Source organism: Lathamus discolor, chromosome 1 (assembly GCF_037157495.1).
Source record: "Lathamus discolor isolate bLatDis1 chromosome 1, bLatDis1.hap1, whole genome shotgun sequence".
NCBI classification, from domain to species: domain Eukaryota; kingdom Metazoa; phylum Chordata; class Aves; order Psittaciformes; family Psittacidae; genus Lathamus; species Lathamus discolor.
Window position 1 is genome coordinate 55,315,482 of NC_088884.1, and position 20,089 is coordinate 55,335,570.

Consider the following 20,089-nt stretch of genomic DNA (forward strand, 5'->3'; position numbering starts at 1 on the left):
TAAATGAGATCAGATGCTTAACTCCCATCATTCCCACTATCATGGGCTGGGTTAAACATGTCTTAATCTATCCATTAAATGTGCAGTTGAGAAAAAATTTCCTCTGAGGGCATATCAGCAGAGATCTTGAAAGGCAAAAGAGGTCAAACAGTGAGGAAGCTCATCTTTCCTGTTCCTGCTAATAGCCAAGGAGGGATACTCCTCATTCCACACAGGTGGAGCAAGACTCTCCATCCTTTTTTAATCTGTGTTATCCTCTAGGTAGAATGTGGGAAGTTTTTGCTTCCCTGAAGTGCGCAAGGATCATGTTTGAGATTATCTCTCACAGACAGTTTCCTGTGCATTTGGTAGCCTGCGAGTCATTGCACAACACAGATTACCACAGTTTCTAAGAACTTTTCTTAAGCTTCCTTTCAAGATAAGTGTCCTGGGTTCAGGAGTAGCAGCCATTTTTCTCCTCAGTAGCTGGTGCAGTGCTGTGGTTTTGACTTTTGGCCTGGGAACAGCACTGATAACACCGATGTTTTTAGTTACCGCTCAAATGTTTAGTCTGACCACAGACTTTCTGAGCCTCATGCTCTGCCAGGGAGGAGGGGAAGTTGGGAGGAAGCAGAGACAGGACACCTGACCCAAACTGACCAAAGAGGTATTCCATACCACAAGCACGTCATGCCCAGGATGTGACTGAGAGTTACCCAGAAGGGCTGATTCACGGCTGGGTGGGGGAGAAGTATCGGTTGGCAGGTTGTGAGGTGTTGTATTCTCTTCCCTTGTTATTTCCTTTATCATTATTATTATTATTGGTGATAGCAGTAGTGATTTGTGTTATACCTTAGTTACTGGACTGTTTTTATCTCAACCTGTGGGTGTTACATTCTTTTGATTCTCCTCCCCATCCCTCCAGGAGTTGGGGGAGGAAGGGAGGGAGTGAGTGAATGAGCTGCATGGCTGGGTTTAAACCATGACAATAAGGAAACATTCTGTGTCCCTTTTACAGAAATATTTATTGTCATATACGGAGACTGTGGCAGAGTCATGAACTGGACATATACACGCTGAGCCTCTTGCCACTTCTCTTACACCAAGGTCTCACTTCCAGAGGTTTTATCTGGACAAAGCTGCCTTGGATGCTTATGTGTATTCTGGCAAGTTTGTGTTCTTCAAAAGCTCATTCTTATATCTAAATGTCTCACCATCATAGCAAATAAAAGGAATCACATCTTACCCCAATAACAGTGCCATTCAAAGGACAACCATTGAGGGGTACTGAAAAAAAAGATAATATTCCATTTAGCATTACTGTTATCATGACATTATCAAGATTAATTAAACCACAGGTATGCTTTTTTGACTTACTAGTATTCCAAAGAACATTTAGATCCTTTCACTGTAAAAAGGCATAACTGAGCCCTCTTACATTATACCTTGAAAGGTAACAATCTGTAGTTCTTCTGAATTCCACCTCCAATTATGTCTTGCTGAGTTGTTTTTTTAACAAGTACATGGCACAATATAAGTTTTCCCCTCCAATTCAAGCCTTGCACTCTCAGAAGATGTGCTTAGGTTTTCTGCAAGTTACAGCTCATATTTCCCCTCCTCCTCCCACTGCTAGATACTCCCACTGCTAGATCCTCACCCTGTGGTTGCATATATACTAGTCAATTAAATATAACTGGGCATCTTCCCAGACTGAGGCCAATTAGCCGAATCTTCTGATTTGGACTTTTGACCAAAGTCTGTGCTAAGAAAAGGCCAAAGTCACATGCTCAGAGACACACAGAAGACAGCATGGCTGCAAACAAATTTCATGTTCATAGCAGGCACTTCCTATGACAAAAGCATCTCAAGACCTCTTTAAAATGCTAAAAAGTGCAGGCTGGAGCTGTAGAAACATAGCCTGGTATGTCTCTGAAGCACTGCAAAATAGTTTCAATTGCAATTTGTTCAAAAAGAGACAGTAAAGGTCAGCTGGAAAGAGAAAGTAATAGCAGCAGGTGCTATTGTACTCAATGTCTAAATTATACAGGAGAGCGTTAAAGCAGTAGTATACTTGCAAAACACGCACTTTGGAAAGTTTTTGTGCTGTTGAGAAACAAGACATCAACACATGAGATGAGTGATTCCATTTGTCATACACAAAACCTTACCACATCTGCAGGAAGGACAGCAATCTATTACTTGGTCACAGCGTAGTTCAGTTCCCTCTGGACAGTCAGGCACATCCATTTGAGAGCAAGAAATATTCTTTTGCTGCACAAAAACCTCATTGTTCACCCGGACACATTCATTGACAATGCAATGGTTGAAGGGGGATCGCCACTCTGTGCCAACCTGATGGGAAATTGTAGAACTAATTATAGATAGCAGTGTTTGTGCCACTTCATAGAGGGAAGACCACCACAGGTTGCTTGCAAGCATGCTGGTTTGCAAAGAGCACATTTACTGTGTTAGGAACAGTCTGTCACTCAACAGTTCTCCACAAATCCTCACTGCAACAATCAGTTTATAGAACAGTCTGCTGCTTAGTTTGTAAAGCATAGGAGTTACAGGAGTATCCTCAAGGTTAAAAATAAAGGGGCTGGTTAAATAACATTTGAAGAAGAAACAGCACTCCTAGCTAGATTTAAATCTACATTTGTTACTCAGTAGCTGGCTGCACCTCTTTGCAGGTCCTCCTTCTGCTGGAACCTGCCGCAAGTCAGTTCTAGTCAGCCCAAAGGAGGCTTTGGCAATAGGCTCTACACCAGAAAATACTTGCAAATGTAGAAGAGACTGGAACCTGTTGACAGTCCTACTGATTATAATTGCCCATGGGTCAGACAATGTGGGAACTTCAAGCACTATTATGGGAAGAGACACCACTACAGGCCAGAAAGAAGATGCTGTCACAGTTCAGCACCGGGAAGACCTGATCACTGCTTTGCAGCTGTATGTCCCCACTGTTAACACTCTGAATACACTTCAAGAATACTGAAAAGTGAAAGTCAGATCCCAAAGTCCAGTAAATTCAAATATTTTTGTTCAGAAAGCTAGGGAATATTTTCATGTGTTCATACTTCTCATGTTATACACTTACTTCATTGTTAATGACAGAAGAGTTGAAAGAGGACATAGTAAGAGAGAGGTAGCAGAGTATCAGCACTTATTACTCTGTCAGTACAACAGAAATCAGTAAGACACATTGGGACGTTCAAATGGGCCTTCTGAAGACTTGTTTTACAAAGCTGAAAAGGATACTGATCCACATTAAGAAATTCCCTTGGAAAAAATCAGGGAAGAAGCAGGCTGCAAAATGATCCATTAACATTTTTTAAAAGAGTGCATCAGACTGCCTTTGTAAAAGAAGCGATTAAAAAACCAATATTAACATGCGAACATGAGAGGTAGCTGAAAATGCAGATGCTTTATAAAGAACAACACTTAGGGAAGAAAAGATGAGGAGAAGGTCTGTTATTTTAAAAATATTTAACTAACTGCTCCTGCCTTTCTTGAATCCAAAGCTCTGCATAGGTTAAGCAATTCAATGTTACTGGCAGAGGCTTGCCAAGGGTGGTTGGGTTAGGGATAGAACAAACTGAATAACTTGAAGCAATTAAAAGTGTAGGCAAAACCAGAAAAAAATATCCAGGTAGCTTTCCAGGGCAGCAGGGTATCTGCAGCACATTTTAAATGGCCATGCCACTGCCACCTCACCTCATGCAAACGAGGATCTGCATCACCCCGAGACCAGAATATCTGCTCCTCACAGGCAGTCTTCTGGCATCTCCCACAACATTCCCCTTCTTGCACAATGTACTTGTAACCCTGTAGAAGAAAATAAAAGGACTGACTGATCCAGGAATAAGAGACAAATTAGTTGATTAATCCCAAAAGAAAACACTGGGATAAATGTTTAATATTAGCAACTTTTTGCAGAAAGGGGAGGTTGAAAATAGAACTGTAAGGCCACACACTGTTATTACAAAGCAAACAAGTGGTCCACCCACCTCAGCATCCTGTTAAATGACATTATCTGTAGAAAAAATAAATTAAAATGCACACAACATTAACAGCAGAAATTCTTATCTCTTTAGTTCCTGCTAAATAAGACATATTAGTTTCAACTATATGGACTAATTCTAGGTACTATCCTTGCTTAGGTCATGCCAACCAATTAATGAACTTTGTGAGGATTTCAGCATCTCTAGTGTAGTATGGACCACCCCTTCTTGGAGTATAGAAAATGTTAACACTGCCTAGCACTTAAAAAAAAAAATAAACGAAATCATAAAAAACATCTTTCTTTTCCTAGGTTCTGTTCAAATATGTAATAGCACAAGGATTTTGTAGAATCACAGAATGGTTTAGGTTGGAAGGGACCTTAACAATCACATAGTTCCAACCCCCATGTCACAGGCAGGGACACCTTCCACTAGACCAGGTTACTCCAAGGCCCATCCAACCTGGCCTTGAACACCCAGGGATGGGGCAGCCACAGCTTCTCTGGGCAACCTGTACCAGTGCCTCACCACCCTCACAGTGAAGAACTTCCTAATGTCTAATCTAAATCTACCCTCTTTTGCCACAAGACAGAAAAGAACAATGACATAAAAAGGCAGAAGTGGAAAGGGAAAAAGTACCCCAGGTGAGGACTTAATACTCTGAAAGTCTCTAGAACATTAAGGTATCACTTCCTACTTTCCATAATAAGTTATGCTTTAAAATGAAAGCAGGATGTTTGAAATTACCTTTCAACAAGACTCTCACATTTTTTTTAATGTGATCCTGCATATCTGATATTCAAACAACAGTCTTCCTTTTACATTAGTTTCTCGGACCTCCTTAACACGCACCATTAAGCCATTTACTACCATGCTTTGCATGTTATTTCAACGAAAAATATCCCTTTGCAATATTGGAGATTAAAGTCATAGCTTTTGTAGTCAGCATCTATTACAACCATCATTCACTATGCTTTTGCACATAGGGTCCAAATATTCTTTATTTTAATGTAATTAATCAAGACACTTGAAAACCTAATCTAATTAATTTACACACACTCAGCCAAATGGCTTTGTCTCAAACACTTATCACAGAAAATTATGCTTCATACTATTAATAATCATCTAATACTCTAAGTTATCCACTACTTTAAACCCCACTTATATTACTTACACAAAGTGCCTAACTCCAAGAACACTGACAGAAATTAAGCAAAGTCCTCCCTTCTCTAGTATACTAGTGATTTTAAGATGTTTAGAAGGCTTTTAGCTATTTCACCATCATGATGCTCTGAAGGGATGTAGTCTGGCGTACTCTCAACAGAAATAATAATGGAAGAAGCTCAGGAGGGAGACACCACTCCTCCTTGTGGCACATGCCATGATTGCAGCAACTATCTGCCCAATTTCTCAAAACTTTGGTAACAGAAAGATAGAGGACAAAAAAAGTGAGGGGACTATGATGTGTAATGAAGTAAACCCACATATAGTTTGCAAGCAAAAATCCTGTATTTTCTGTCAACCTTCTCAGAGAAATGTGGGATTTTTTATTTAAACGAAACATTCACTTTTTTCTACGATATTTCTTTACATATCTGTAGCTCTGCCTTAATGATACTTTTTTGGAATAACGAATTATTGATTAAGTTATGGCTATGAGCCAATACACAGCCAGATATTTAGATCTAATATTTCATAACAGTTGGCATACTAGAAACAAATATCTTCTAAAAATGGGAATCAAAGGGACTTTCTTGCAACAGCTGAAAGCTCTCACATCATGGTTTTCACTGCACTGGGCATCCTCAAGCTTTCTCATTAAACCCTATGCTTGCAGAAAGATCACTAGTTTGCTTTGTCAGGGAGAGTTTTAATGGACTGGGTTTTTTCCTCTGGTCCTAGGGAAGGACACTATTAGAAGTGTCTTAAATAGAAAATATTATTTAAAAAAAAATTATATTTTGCTCACACCTTCTCAAGTGCACATACACATATATATAAATATGCTGTCTAGCCTTGTTCTGATACAGAGGCTATAAGTTCAATGGTAGTGAAATATAGTTGTATTAATTCTTTAAAAATCTAGGCACAATTAGCTTAGTAGAGTCCAGAAAAGAGAATTGCTTTTCAGATATTGGTCTGGTTACCTGAAACATTCACAGTCAAATTTCAATACATGGTTAACTGTTTTAAGGTAAATATTAGTCAATATTCAAATGAGAATTTAAAATAAATCAGACAATGCAGGGTTTCTTCAACAATGTTAACTCATCCGTGACCGAGTTAATGTTGCCGCACATACATGCTCTATGCCCAAGGTTAGTCTTTGACTCCCAGGCACACTGTAAATAATGTCTTTCCTAAAGCTGAAAGAACACCTCTAACTTCTCATATCTGTATATACAACGTTTGCTAATGAAAAGCTTTCTTCCAGAAGTAACAGTTCGACTTGATCTTAAAGGTCTCCTCCAACCTGGTTAATTTTATTAAACACAACAAGAAATAAGAGGTATTGTGTGCTGATTTTTCTTAACCTCTCTTCTGCCATCTGCTTTTTCTGTAGACTCAAACTGTTTTCAGAGTGACTCATCCATGCTAACCTCATGAAGCAAGGACGTGGTAATGCTTATGGATTTTGGATACAAGGTGCTAGATACCAGAGGAAAATGCAACTCTAGAGCATAACATTTAATTTTACAGTGATTTTTTATTTCCTTAATTGCCACATTATGTTAAGGTAAGGAATGTTAGGGATGTAAAATGGACAATTTAAAGGAAGTATAAAAACAATTTTGAACTTTTATTTGCAAAATCATGTTATAGTCAAAGCCTTCTAATCTATGACACTGGGAAGTGCTACTGACTTTTAACCAATTCCTTTGGCCCTTCTAGAATTCTTCTATTAACTTTTTTACCAAGTATCTGTCTCCTCCTGCTTGACCAGCTACGTTGATATAACAAAGCAGCTCATACTTCCTTTATGGGCTTCCAAAAGTAGACCACATAATTTTATAGCATGTAGCAGATGTCTGAGCATAATAAAGGCCACAGCATGTGGTCTTATTACTGCTATAATAGGCAGAGCTGAGCAACAGACAGATCTGAGATATTCTCTTCAGAAAGTGAACTTCAACTAGAACAGTTGTTTGAAATTGAACTTCAGACATTATGAGTGCTTATTGTGCAAGTGGTGTAAATGATAGACATTTCAGGATGCAGTTCTCCTTTTACTGAAATATAAACTAAACTTGTCACCGATTTCCTTGGCAGAAAGATATGATCCTAAAACAATAACCTTAAAATGAAGCCAGTAATGATTAGGCCCTCTTAAGACTTTGTTCCCAAGATAATTTGTTGCTACAACACTTACTTTCTATTTTTCTCTGGTTTCTCAAAACACACAGGTTTAAAAGTAATCATTTCAGATCCCCACCAGGGCTCTGCTGGCTAATGCACTGATTTAAATGTTACTCACCCGAGAGCAGAACGTGTTACATGTTTTGTCGTGACACTCCATCATCTGAAGTCCTGTAACATCATCCCTCATACTAGTGCAAAAGCATTCTCTGCAACCATCTTCCCAGGTTGTCCCAACAGGGTAGACTATGTTGTTGTGCACACACACCTATAGAACAGAATCACAGAATCCCAAGGGTTGGAAGGGATCTAAAAAGATCATCTAGTCCAACCCCCCTGCAAGAGCAGGGTAACCTACAGTACATCACACAGGAACTTGTCCAGGCGGGCCTTGAATATCTCCAGTGTAGGAGACTCCACAACCCCCCTGGGCAAACGCAACAATTATCACATGAAAAAGCACACTGCTTTTTGTAAGGGCATACTGTTGGCTCCAAAAGGCTGCTTTTTAAGATGTGAAACCCTCTGTAAATTTTATGGAGTATTTTGAACCCAGTAGAAATGCCACAGGTCTTAAAATTGTGGCACCTCTGCTGGGGAAAGGAAAATAAGTGCAACCAAAGCTGATGTTTTATAAAGAATTGTGGAATTTTATCTGCAATCAGTTTCTGAGCCAGGGCCTGACTCAGTTTCCCTGGAAGTATAATACCACCCAATATTTAGAGATAATAAACAGTGAGGCTTGTAGAAGGAGCCATGTACTTCAAACTTTTTGCAGCTAAATCAGCTGATCTGAAAAGCTCCTGCCTTGAGCTACAAGCCTTCATTCTCTTGTATCCTCAGACCAACGCAGCTACCACAAAAGTAGTGCCTTGTCTTATATTGCTTTTTCTATTAGTAATTTTTACAGCATGCTATTAGAGATGAACATTTATTTTTAAAGATAGAGCAAATCACAGAGACATAAAATGACTTCTGCAAGGTCATGAACTACTTAGCAACAGAAAATAAAGGCTTGATCTCCTGAGCTGAAAGACAGCGTAACCCTGTGTTAAGGTTTTAGGGAAGGTTGCTTCAATGAAAAGGTTACATTGCCCTGCACCCTGTCCTCTAAGCAACCTTATCTTAAAGGTTAATATAACAGCTTAATAAAAGGTTGTCAGAGTAAGTAAAAGTATATCCTGGTGAAGCTTTAACAAAATCAGATATTAATTTGGCAAAAAAATTAAAGTGCAATATAGTTCATATAAGATACAATGCTTCCTAGGCAGAGGCAAAAGTAATCAATGAGTACAAGGAGTTTAGGTCTAAGGTGTCCCAAACATTTCAGTGAAGTTAGTATAGGACTGAAAGAACGTATAGTAACTGTACTGATCAAAAAGCACATACCTTTGTTAGCCAGAAAGAAATTAAAAATTGAAAAGCTACCTCTAAAATTCCTAATGTTTCAATGATCTTGAAGTTTCAAATAGTTTTGGTATATATGTGTGTGTATGTATATATATGTATAAATATAAAAACTTATTTATCTTCAAGTCACAACAAATGAATGGGTTGGTTATGTCAGAAAAAATGACTATAATAAAACAAGCACCACTGTAATGCAAAGTGTGTTTCCCTCAGACACAGGTAAATTAAAAATACCCTGGCATCATTATCCAGTAGTTTCATTGGCATTGTTAATACCTAGCTACCCACTTATTTTTGTGCTGTCACTCCATGTAGAAAAGATACTCTCATCTGTGGAAGCGACAACTCATTCCCCTTACCCTGCCTGGAACACAGGTGGTAGATATGCAGCCGCAGTCATTGGTAAGAGATCTTGACAGATATCCCAGAGGACAGCTCACTGTTGAGTTCATACAGCTGCAGGTACACTCATATTTATCACAGCACTCGGTCTTCTTAACAGTCAGCTCTCGATGTGGTGGGCAGGAAGGTCTTTGAACTAAGCTGCATGCTTCTCTGTTACATGCTAGGAGAAAACACATAGGTACCATGTCAAGCACACGGCATTTCAAAGTGCTGTGAGTGAACAAGACAGCTCCCTGGCAGCAAGGCACTAGCTGCTACTGCAAGCTGCTATAAATCTACTTAAAGGCTAAGTGGTAATGCAAATATAAAAGACCCAGGTTAAAGATTGTGCTGCAGGTTCAAGGAAAAGTTCCTACTCTGCCAAAAACTTCTTGAGTCATATACAATCAAAAAGATTTATAAAATAAGCATAAGGGTCAGAAAATATAAGTCCAAGGGTAAAGTGTTTCTCTTTTCCTTAATTCAAAAGCATACTCAGAAAATGCCAACAATACCCTTCTTCCAAGTCCATGAAATAATTGCTGTCTGTTGGCTCCAAAATTAAGCCTTTCAGAGGAAAAAAAAACAATGCCTAAAGGAAACTGTCAGTGTTGCTCAAACGCAATGTTTCAGTGTCACTCCCTGCTAAAAAATATAAATTTCTTACCACATGTATAATTTGGTCTGCATTCTCCAGGGTTGGTTAGAGCAAGCTGCAGGCCAAACTCACAGACAGGAGCAGCAGGCAAATCACAGGAAACCAGATCACAGACTATGAAGAGAAATTGAGAGAGTGTTTAAGACCATGCCTCACCAGTTAGCCCTCAAGAAAAGACATCCCCATTAAACTTTTTTTCCCTACCCTCAATTGTTATCCTAAAATATAAAGTAAGAAGAGTTCAGCAGATCAGAGCTTGTTTTCAAAATAGCTTGGGGAACAGTTCAAGCTTGGGTTATGAGGATTAAGGTTCTAATGTTATATTTAATGTGCAAATATAGACCATTCAAAAATAGATATTTGAAAAAAGACCATGCTAACATCATTTAGAAAAAAACAAATTGTTCCAGTCCCCTCCTCATCTCTTACAGAAAGAGGGACAAAGACACATGAGATAAGGACTCATATCCCCAGGAGCTGTTTGTTTTTCCATGCAGATGATTGTACAGTCATTCAGCAGTTTCAAAAAATGGAGCATTGCATTAAACAAGAAAAGGGATTGTATACCTCTGAAGGATCTGGTAAAGATATGGACCCAGACGATTCCAATAGTTTATGAGAACTTACCACACTCATACTCAGGGCAGCACTGGCTGGAGTCCCTGCGCAGACGAGGAACTTCACAGGGACCACACTGAACAGCTGGAGTAAGAAGAAAACATCCATAAAACAAATTTGGATAAGAACTAGAAAACTAGGTAACAGAAACATCGACTCAAGTCCAATTGTACTTAGAGATAAATTAATTTACGTTTGGCAGTAGGACAAGGTAGGACCGTGCAGTTTACTTTCTTGTTATCGAGACATGTGCAGATCTTGCAAGGCTCATTAGCAGGAATCCATGTTTCCATAAGCTGCAAAAAAACAAAAAACAAACCCAAACAGATTGTAAGAAAGAAATCAAATATTCCATTCACGGGTATGTTGGCCACAGGAGTGGGTGAGGGTGAGCAACATTTATTTGAAAACCAGAAGACTCTATACAGGATTGGCTGGTTGCTCTGTTAACAGTGAGAAACTAAGGAGACACATAATTCTGAAATGACTGTAGTGTACCAGCTTAGCAAAAGATGTAAAGAATGCATGAATGGGATGAGGAATTACTATTGTTTTAAGCATGAAAAATACCCAGATGCTATAAACGAAGTTGCAGGCTATTGCAAGTAACAGCAGACTCGCACAACTACATACCATGATTGGATGTTCAGTGGTAATATGGGGAACAACAATATTTTGGGAAATATACAGAAGTGGTTGCTTTCCCAAATCAGTAGTACTTAAACACAGAGAAATAACAGAGCATATTTTAAACTAAGAATATGTGGCGTGTCATCACTTGATTTGCCAGTGGCCTGAGTACTGGAAAAGCACTAAAACAACCCCAAATCTGAAACCGTCACTGTGGTGGTTACCTGGAGCTAATAAGCACATACAAAAACTGCCAATAAGGTGTATCATTATTTAACCACTACTCATGACAGAGGAGGAAATCATTAATGTTAGAGATGTAATTACCTATAAAGACCTATCCACATTTAACACCCACATGTATAGGAAGGTAAGAGTAAAAAGGTCCACAATGGGACAATAGCATTAATTTGCGCAGTCAGTCCAGGTTGCAGGTGAGAACATACATACAGAACAGGTTAAGACAAAGACAAAAGTAAAAAGGTGTCATCCAGAAAACTTTGGAGAGCAGTTTAAAAACAACAGTTTGCTGAGATCTTCATTAATAAGAAGAAAGGAATGAAATATCTAAGCATACTGCCATCACAGGCATCTGAAAAGACAGTTTACTTTCAAAGGTTAACAGCATGGCAAGGATAAGACAGCAGGCATGCTAGAACAACCCAACCGGAGATTTAACAAAGCTTAGGAACCAAACCACATAGGGTTGGTTAATCTTTAGGAAATCTATTTTAGTCAAAGAAGGCTTGCATCGATGTACTGCTAGTAAAGAACATTATCTCAGGGCTAGGAAAAACAACTCAGAGCCCTCTGCCAGAGTATTCAATGGCCTCAGGGTTAAAAAGTCCTAAGAAGGCAGCTGATAGAGAATGCCTACATTTGCAGGTGGTGGTGTGAAGGGTGTGGACATTTCAAGACCCAGAGAAAAAGAATCACAACATTCACTCTGACATTTTCATCAGCCTTGATTTTCATGCATGGTTTCTTCAGCATAGGTAGGAGCCTCTTTCTAACACCAGAAGAAATGACGAGAGAGAGCATTGTGTTAGAACAGTATATGAGCATTGGTACTGAGAATCCCATAAACCCAAGCATGGTCTGGGGGGAGGGGGATGGGCGTAGAAAGGAACAGAGGAATGAACACCAGAGAGAAAGAAGGGGGTTAAGAACATCATAACCCACCACCAGTTGCACTGCCTGTTGTACTGCTCACACAGCTAATCCTGCGATGGTGGAGATGCAAAACGTCTGTGTGATCCAATCCTCCCCTGCCCTCCACCTCCCCATCCACACAGCAGCTGCATCTAAGCCTTGCCACTGTGGCACAGACGAGAGATTTTCAGAGTTAAAACCCTATTAAGGGGCATGTGACAACTCATGAATTTCAGAACCTCTGCAGAAACAAGTAGATATCACTGCAGATGTCATTCCCAAGATGTGTGCTGAGATTTTCTTCATGAGAGCTTGAAACAATTATTTAAATGGAAAATGCACTGCATTGCATGAGGATTCATGGACTTAAGGCACTCAGATCCTAGGCTTTAATCTGCATTTGCAGTAATGATTTCATACAGAATCATAATACAATAACTAGAGTTGTCAGGGTCACCGAGAGTTGCACACAATTGATCTGTGTTTAAGGCAGTGATTACATACATTACAAGCTATTTTTTCCTTCAAGAGAAATAATAAGGGGTTTTTTTTCCTATTCCTTTTATTACAAAAATTACTGAGGGTTTTTTTTCAATTCTTCCATTTTACCAACTCCATAATCATTACACAAATCCAATGATACAGTATTTTTAAAAAGATCCAAAACAGAACATAAATTAAAAATCATGACTGTATATATGGAGATACTGCAACCTTAACATAAAAATTAACACAAGCTACATGTGCTCGATCGCTCAGAAAACTCTAACCTTTTGTTTTGAAAAACATCACTGTGATAATGCAGTTGGGGAATGAAACACACTTTCCCTGTGTCTCTCCTCTCACGGCCAAAATCAGTAGGGTACCTATGTCTCGGGGGGGTGCTGAATGCTATTAGGCTCCTGTGTTCTGGTACAAGCAGTATGAAACATCAAAACTGTATTTGGCGGATGCTTTTCCAGTGCTTTTGATGGTACCTGCATGTGGCAGAAAGGCACAAGCCATAGCAAAGCGAGACCACTGTACACCCATTGGGCTGTCCTGTGTGAGGGCAGGCGGCACCGACACACGTGCGACCCCCGGTACAGCCCTGCCATCAGTGAGACTCTTCCGTCGGCAAAGCAGTGCCTGCAACACTTCACAGAATCATAGAATGGGCTGGGTTGGAAGGGACTTTCAAAGGTTACCTAGTACACTCGCTTCACTAAGTCAAGTGCAAAGCTTGCTGGTACCCTACCACCTAAAGAAAGGTCTTTGCTCTGTCAGGTTCGATATTTTAGTCATTATGTTAATCAGTGCAAACAGTACTTAAAAGAGATGTTTCAGCCACAAATAGTCTTTGCTTCCTTTCAGTTTAACTGTAAACGTTTATAACACATTTCTTGCTGAACGAAATGTTAGTCTAAATATGTCTGTGTAAAATGAAGCTGTTCAGAGTTCATACATTCATTTATACTTTTTTCCATCTTTTTACTTTATCCACAGATATCCACAGAGACTTCTGTTATTTACAGAAGATCTCTGTTGCAAAAACAATTATGTCTTTGACAGAAGGTTTGGTGAGTATGATAAGACCATCCAAAAATCTTGTTGAGAATCTGAAGCCCATAAAATATTGAAATTAAAGTCCCTTCTTAAATTCCCATAACAGAACCTGTGGATTTAGGAGGACTGGCTGACTTATGTGAAAACTCCCAGAGTTGAGTAGCTGGGGGTGAAGAGGAACAACCCCTATTACTTGGAACAGGAGTTACGGGGAGGAGCTTGCACACCCGCTGTGCGATGCTGAAAGGGAAATCAACTGATACTTTCACTGCAGTATGGCTCTCAGCACCTGTAGCTCTTCCCAATCCCACTCTGCCAGGGAAAGGTCTGATTTAGCTGAGGAAAGTGTATTTTCAGTAAAGCTAAAATAATTAATTTCATAAAAGGAATAATTCTCATTAAAAAAAAAAAAAAAAGGATGTAGACTAATAAACTTGACATAAGGTCATCTCGGTCTCACTGCTCGTCACCAACCATTGGAAATATTTCAGCAAGCTTTGCAAAGACAACACATTTTAAGTAAGGGTTCCAGATTTATGATTAAATTGTCATTGCTGGTAAAAGCTTACTGAATGAAGGTGTTTATCTTGGTAAATGTTGACTTATGCCATCCCTCCTGTCCTCCCTCTAGACCTCCCTTCACACAGATTTGTCATGCATTTCCGGGTCTGTGCACTCCCAGCTGTGAATTTTATATCCGTCCCAGCCAATTTCACACTAGGGGAGCTACATGGGGCTGACAGCCGGCCAGTTGTGAAGAACTAGCTAGAAAGTGAAGTATCCAAAGGGAAAAATAGTTGAGTTATAAGACAGATTCTCTTCCAAAAGTGCGAACCCCAACCACTCACAAAGGTAAGCTGCTAAGTATATAGTTACCTGATGGTGCGTGCCATCTTCACTGATGCATTGTGTGCAGACCTCTTCATTAACACAGCTGTCATTAAAAATCACCTGTCCGTCTGGACAGAAGCAGCCTTCTGTGGGATAATCCTTGCAGACACTGAGATTGGTACTGTTCTCACAGTGCTTTATGCAGGCACTATGGCAGTGATCATATGTCAAATATGTGGGACATTTCATTGCTGCGGAAGACAGAAAAAACTCTTTAGATAGAGATCTGAAATGCAGATAAATGTTTCCACTCAAACTTTCTTTAGAATTCTGTTCAGCTTTTTAAAAGCCAACATCAGACAAATATATTTTGCCTTTGCAGCCACTAACATATCTGAAAATATGTTCTCAAAACTAACAAAATCCACAGTGGGAAGTGATTGAAGCCACATTTTCAGACCACATAAGTCAGTGAAGTATGACCTACCCTAACAATGATAAAATGGCTTACATGAGCTGAACATCTTGCCTAACTTTTTCAACACTGGGCAAGAGACATTAGAATTTAGAATCACCTCTATGTATATTAGAGAAGAGTTGGTAACTGTCTGTGGTTAGGAGATAGCCAGGACAGAATAAAAGGTTGAATAAACAGGGTTTTCGACAACTTGGTAGGAGGCAGTGTTCCCAAGCAATTGAAGAAAGCTAACAGAACAGCACACTTTGGTACTTTGAAACTGAACCTGATGGATTTCTGCATCTTACTAACTGAATTGTCTTATTAACAGAATTAACTGAATCAAGGAAAGTTGTATTCTCCCCAAGCCAATACACAACATTTTACTGAAGGGTTCACAACACTGAACATATTTTTGCTAAAGGCAAACACAAAACTAAGGCTACAGCTATTCAAGAAACCTATGGACACAGCTTCCACACAGCATACTCCCTTAGGTCTACTTTATTTTTTTCTACAGATTCAATCAGAAAAAGTGTTTCTTATTTCCCAGTTTGTGACTGTTGTGAGGTTTATAAACCTTCTTTTTTTCAGTCCCTTGACAAAAAACACGGAAAGAAAATTAATGAAAGAAGACCTGAGCTCCCAACCAAACAAGGTTCATCAGCTGAACTGTCTACACACACCCTTCTTGGCAACCAAAGGAAACAGAAATGTCTTTAACTTTAACCCTCTTCTGTTTCAAGCCACACTAAGTCCAATTATTTCCAGCCACAGGAACTTGATGGGGAGTCCAAACCCACCATGAAATGCTTTGGTTGGATTCTGAAAACACAAAAAGATCTATCCGAATAAAATAGGATAAATCACCTGTTTATAAACCTGTACTAGCAGCTACCTAGACTATACTATGTTTTCCAGAAAAAAATAATTTCCAGAAAGAGTTCTGCAAACAAGGGGCCTAGAGTTTGCACTAGTGCTTATTGCCTGTGATGGTCTCTCATCAGCTCTAATGAATGTGTGAAAATACATCCACAGCACTTAAGGTAGTGTGTCATTTACTTTTTTATTCCAGTGTTAGTAAATATACTCAGCACACTGGTTTTCATCTTCCTTACCTACCACTAGCCTAAAGCAAATATGATAAGTCTTCTCTACACAAAATTCAATTAATTTATTTTACAGTTTAATGCTGATGTCCATCAGCATAGAACCTGGGGAGCTCTAAAGCAGAATGAGTACCAATGCTAAAGCCTGAAGTGTACTTCATATAACGTATCTCCTTCTTCTTCCTCCCCTGACACTAACAAACTGGCTATGTGAAAAATGCAATGAGGAACCAAAATGCAATGAAGAGCAATCCATGGACTCCAGATACACTCCATCAATGCCCAGAAAATCATCCTAACCATCCCTTCATCCTGCTGGAACAGCGACAACCAGGTGACTACAGAAAGCCACCTCAGACACATTACTGCCCTTTTGGTCCAGAGATTTGGACAGGTACTACATGACTTACAGGTAACACTGCTTTTTGTCTGAAAACTTCTGCCAGAGGTATGGAATGTGATGAGGCATGAAGGACCCCCAACAGTCAGCCTTAGAAACAAGTATTTTAGCAAACCACCCTCCTGGCTGGCTATTCCAGTGCTCACCTCAAATGTCTGTTGTTTCTGAATGAAAAGGAAAAGACTGCAGGTCTTGAAAGGGGTAAAATAAGGCTCAAGCAGATAAGACAAGACAGTACATCCTTGGTTAAAGTACTAAATGGATATTTAGGGGAGGGGTGTTTTTCAAACCTCTAATACATGGAGAAAGGCACATGCCCTTTCAGACAGCAAAGCCACTCCTTATCAGTAAGATAGTTTAGCACAAATTTAGCAGCTAGCTAGCTATCTCCTGAGATCACATACTGCTGGCGTGCCTTTTGCCTTACTGTACTGTCATGTACAGCCTAAAGGACAGCTAAAACACCAGTGCTGATGAAGCTGGAGTGAATAATGCACCAGGGCCAATAGCTCATCAGCTGCCAGCCAACCTCCCCACATTGTTCAACCACAGTTTTCTTAAATCTCCCTAAACAGTCTTCTTTACTCAAATGAATATGTTTAGAAAGGTTTTCCTTCTAAAAAGGAAATGGTTCCTGGGAATGGTGTCAAGGCCCCAACTTATATAAGTGCTGCCATCAAACGGAGTACTCCCCTCTCTTCCTTAATCTTCTCACCTCAGTTGCTGTTTCCTGCTGTCACTTTTCTCCCTCTTACAGCTACTTTTCACAGCTTGCCAAGCACCATGTGAGGACTAGTGTCAGCACAGCAAAAGGAGTGGGAATGCACGGCTGGAGGTAGAAGAGGAACAGAAAAACTGCCCCAGATCAGCTGAAGTCAGTTGTAAAGCCACCCCCATACTGCTGATTTCCAAGTCATGGTTTAAATCCTTCAGCTGTTATGGTCCTCACCAGCATGCCTTGCTTACACAGCAGATGAACAGCAGCATATAATCTCAGTGTAGCTCCACTACACAAATCCTTCATTAGCAGAATTGGCTTAAAGGTTTCTTGTATCCATTGCTGCTCCTTTCTCCTCCTGACCCTCATTCTTGCTTCTCTGCCAGATGTAATTGCCCCTTAGCTAAGCAGGCACAGACTTTTATGCATTTGCTTTCTAACCTGGGATTGCAAAAAAAACCCAGTGAAAGACAAAAAAAAACACCAATGACCAGAATGACTCATGAAAAATGTTGTTTTCAAGCAAAATGTTTTTCCAGGAATCCCTGCAGCTGCTGAATGCCACCAGCGTCCACCTCTAAGAACCACAGCTTTACTGAGCAGTACCAACCAGCAGTTTGTTTTATACACCATACAAGTATCAACTACCAATCTAAATTTAATTCATCCGGAAGCTAGTATTGGTAAGTACCTAGAGGGCATGTCCCAAATTGCTGCTGAGAAGCACTCACGGAAACATCAGCATATGAAGATTAACAACTGCCACTGCTGTTGCTGTCATTTACATTCTGAGCAAAATTTGCTGACTGATGCTGTTACTTGAGCTACACAGTTCAAAGCTGACTTTGTCACCTCTATGTGAGCTGCTATTTCTTTTGTAACTGCAGAATGAATATATCATGAATCACTATATAAACAACCCTATTTCCAGGTGAATAAAGCTTCCCCTTCACACAAAGCTGAATCAGAACATGTGTCAATACTAGTAACACAGTGATGTGTTAGAAATCCCTATGATCTTCACATTAAGATAAAAACCATATTGTCATTGAAGTGGAAACCCTATTCAGCAGGCATTCACTGTAAGGGTGAGCCTGTTCAAGAAGTGTATATTCCATGCCTCAGAGTTACATGGCTATCAGTGGAAGCTACAGGCTCCTACGACTCAGGTCTACCAAGTGTGGGGTCAGGGGGGGAAGAAGAAGACAATTGAAATAAATAACCTTACTCACAATGCATTCCCACCTTGAAGTAAAGTTTTCTTCTATCCATTGACACAAAGCTGGAGTCTACAAGATTCCACTCAACACATCCTCCATTCCAAAAAGTGGAAGGAAAACTCAGACAGTGGAAGTGAATGAGCACAGAATGGACAGCAGGCCCTGTCTTTGTCAGACATTACAGTGGATATTCACCCATCCAGGCAGAGCAGTCATGAAGGACTTCTACTGTTTGAAATGTCCCAGTAAGGCATGTCAAAACCCCAAATCAAACTCCACAAAAATGACAGGGATTCACTGGAGTGGGGAGAGCGATGCAACGTATTTGAGAATGGTGACGTTGCTATTAAATATGTAGTGATACAGTGATTAAGCTACATTGTCTATTTAGTCATTAATGTAACCTGTATAATGTCCTCTAACTGGTAATTTTATTTTGGTAGTTGCACACATGCACCTACTTGAAGAAAGAATATGATGCTATTGTTAGGCCATTAACGACTGTTTTATGCAACTCATGTTAAAATGGGCAGTTCTTTGTCTAGCCTTGTACACGCTGTGTAACAAGATGGGAATTTGAAAACTGCAGATAGTTATTAAGGTGTCATTCAGCCTTGGACATCGCAATCTGCAAAGTCTAACTAAAGCACTGAAAAAAAAAACCCAGACTAAAACAGCACTAAAACAGACTGTGTTGTTCAAGATTAAGTCTGTAAAAGTAACATGTTCTTTAATAACTTGTCTAACCAGATATGTAAGACAGTAACTGGAAGCTCAGGCCAAATTCACATTGACATTCTCAACTTCCTACCCCATCATCCCCTCTGTCTGAGTTTAAAATATGAACAAATCCAAAAGATGTACTGAGCTTTTATGCTATCATGCTTTTAGGAGGCTAGTTCTCCACTACCTGGGCAGCAAGAGGGAAAAGAAAGCAAGGTAACAGGAACTGATTAAACTGGAGATACAAGAGACATGAAAAAACCTGGGATCTCAAGAAACTATATGAGGCACTAGCTGGGAAAGAAAATACCTACATACATACGCACAAACACCTTAGATACTTGACTAAACCAGAAACATTGAATGAATATCTGAATGTCTGTATCCATCACAGCAGACAGGCTAACAGGAGAAAATGTGAAACAAGCCACCTTAAGAGTTACTTATATTTACTTAACTATATTTTACATTTTTGGCACATCTTTAGGTGTGACTCGTATTAGGACGGTCAGGAGGAAAAAAAAAAGGTGAAAAAAAAGGAAAAAATAAAAGGAAGATAGAGTAGAACTTCTTACTTATATAAGAATTTAAGGAGGTAGGTATACATAGTGACAACCATCTGAATTTAGTAGTAGCATGCTTGTCCTGCTTCTATTGGGCTCGGGACAATTTGCAAGACTCGCATCCTGCTATACTGCTTTCTCAGAGCTCAAACTCTTCACCTCCAAAACACAAACAAAACACAGCCAGAAGGAGAACTGGATTTGCAAAGCAGTAAGACCAGCGTAGCTGGCATGTGCTGGCAAGAAAAAACACCAAAGAGAATGGCTGGTTCCCCTTTCACTGCAGTAGAAACTTAAAGTCACACTGGCTCTTCCATCACAGTCTAAAGGTTTA

At 39.7% G+C, this 20,089-nt stretch overlaps 1 protein-coding gene across 1 annotated transcript in view; it reads right to left on the minus strand.

Annotated features, from left to right (window-relative positions):
• Positions 1-20,089, minus strand: part of VWF (von Willebrand factor) — a 132,292-nt gene that overhangs the window by 15,854 nt on the left and 96,349 nt on the right. Inside the window, exons 38-46 of the mRNA XM_065672083.1 lie at positions 14,611-14,816; positions 10,601-10,703; positions 10,417-10,491; positions 9,799-9,903; positions 9,107-9,312; positions 7,456-7,605; positions 3,694-3,804; positions 2,148-2,331; positions 1,226-1,266 (exon numbers count right to left, since the gene is read on the minus strand). Coding sequence (XP_065528155.1) covers positions 1,226-1,266; positions 2,148-2,331; positions 3,694-3,804; positions 7,456-7,605; positions 9,107-9,312; positions 9,799-9,903; positions 10,417-10,491; positions 10,601-10,703; positions 14,611-14,816 — 1,181 coding nt within the window. The remainder of the gene's footprint in view (positions 1-1,225; positions 1,267-2,147; positions 2,332-3,693; positions 3,805-7,455; positions 7,606-9,106; positions 9,313-9,798; positions 9,904-10,416; positions 10,492-10,600; positions 10,704-14,610; positions 14,817-20,089) is intronic.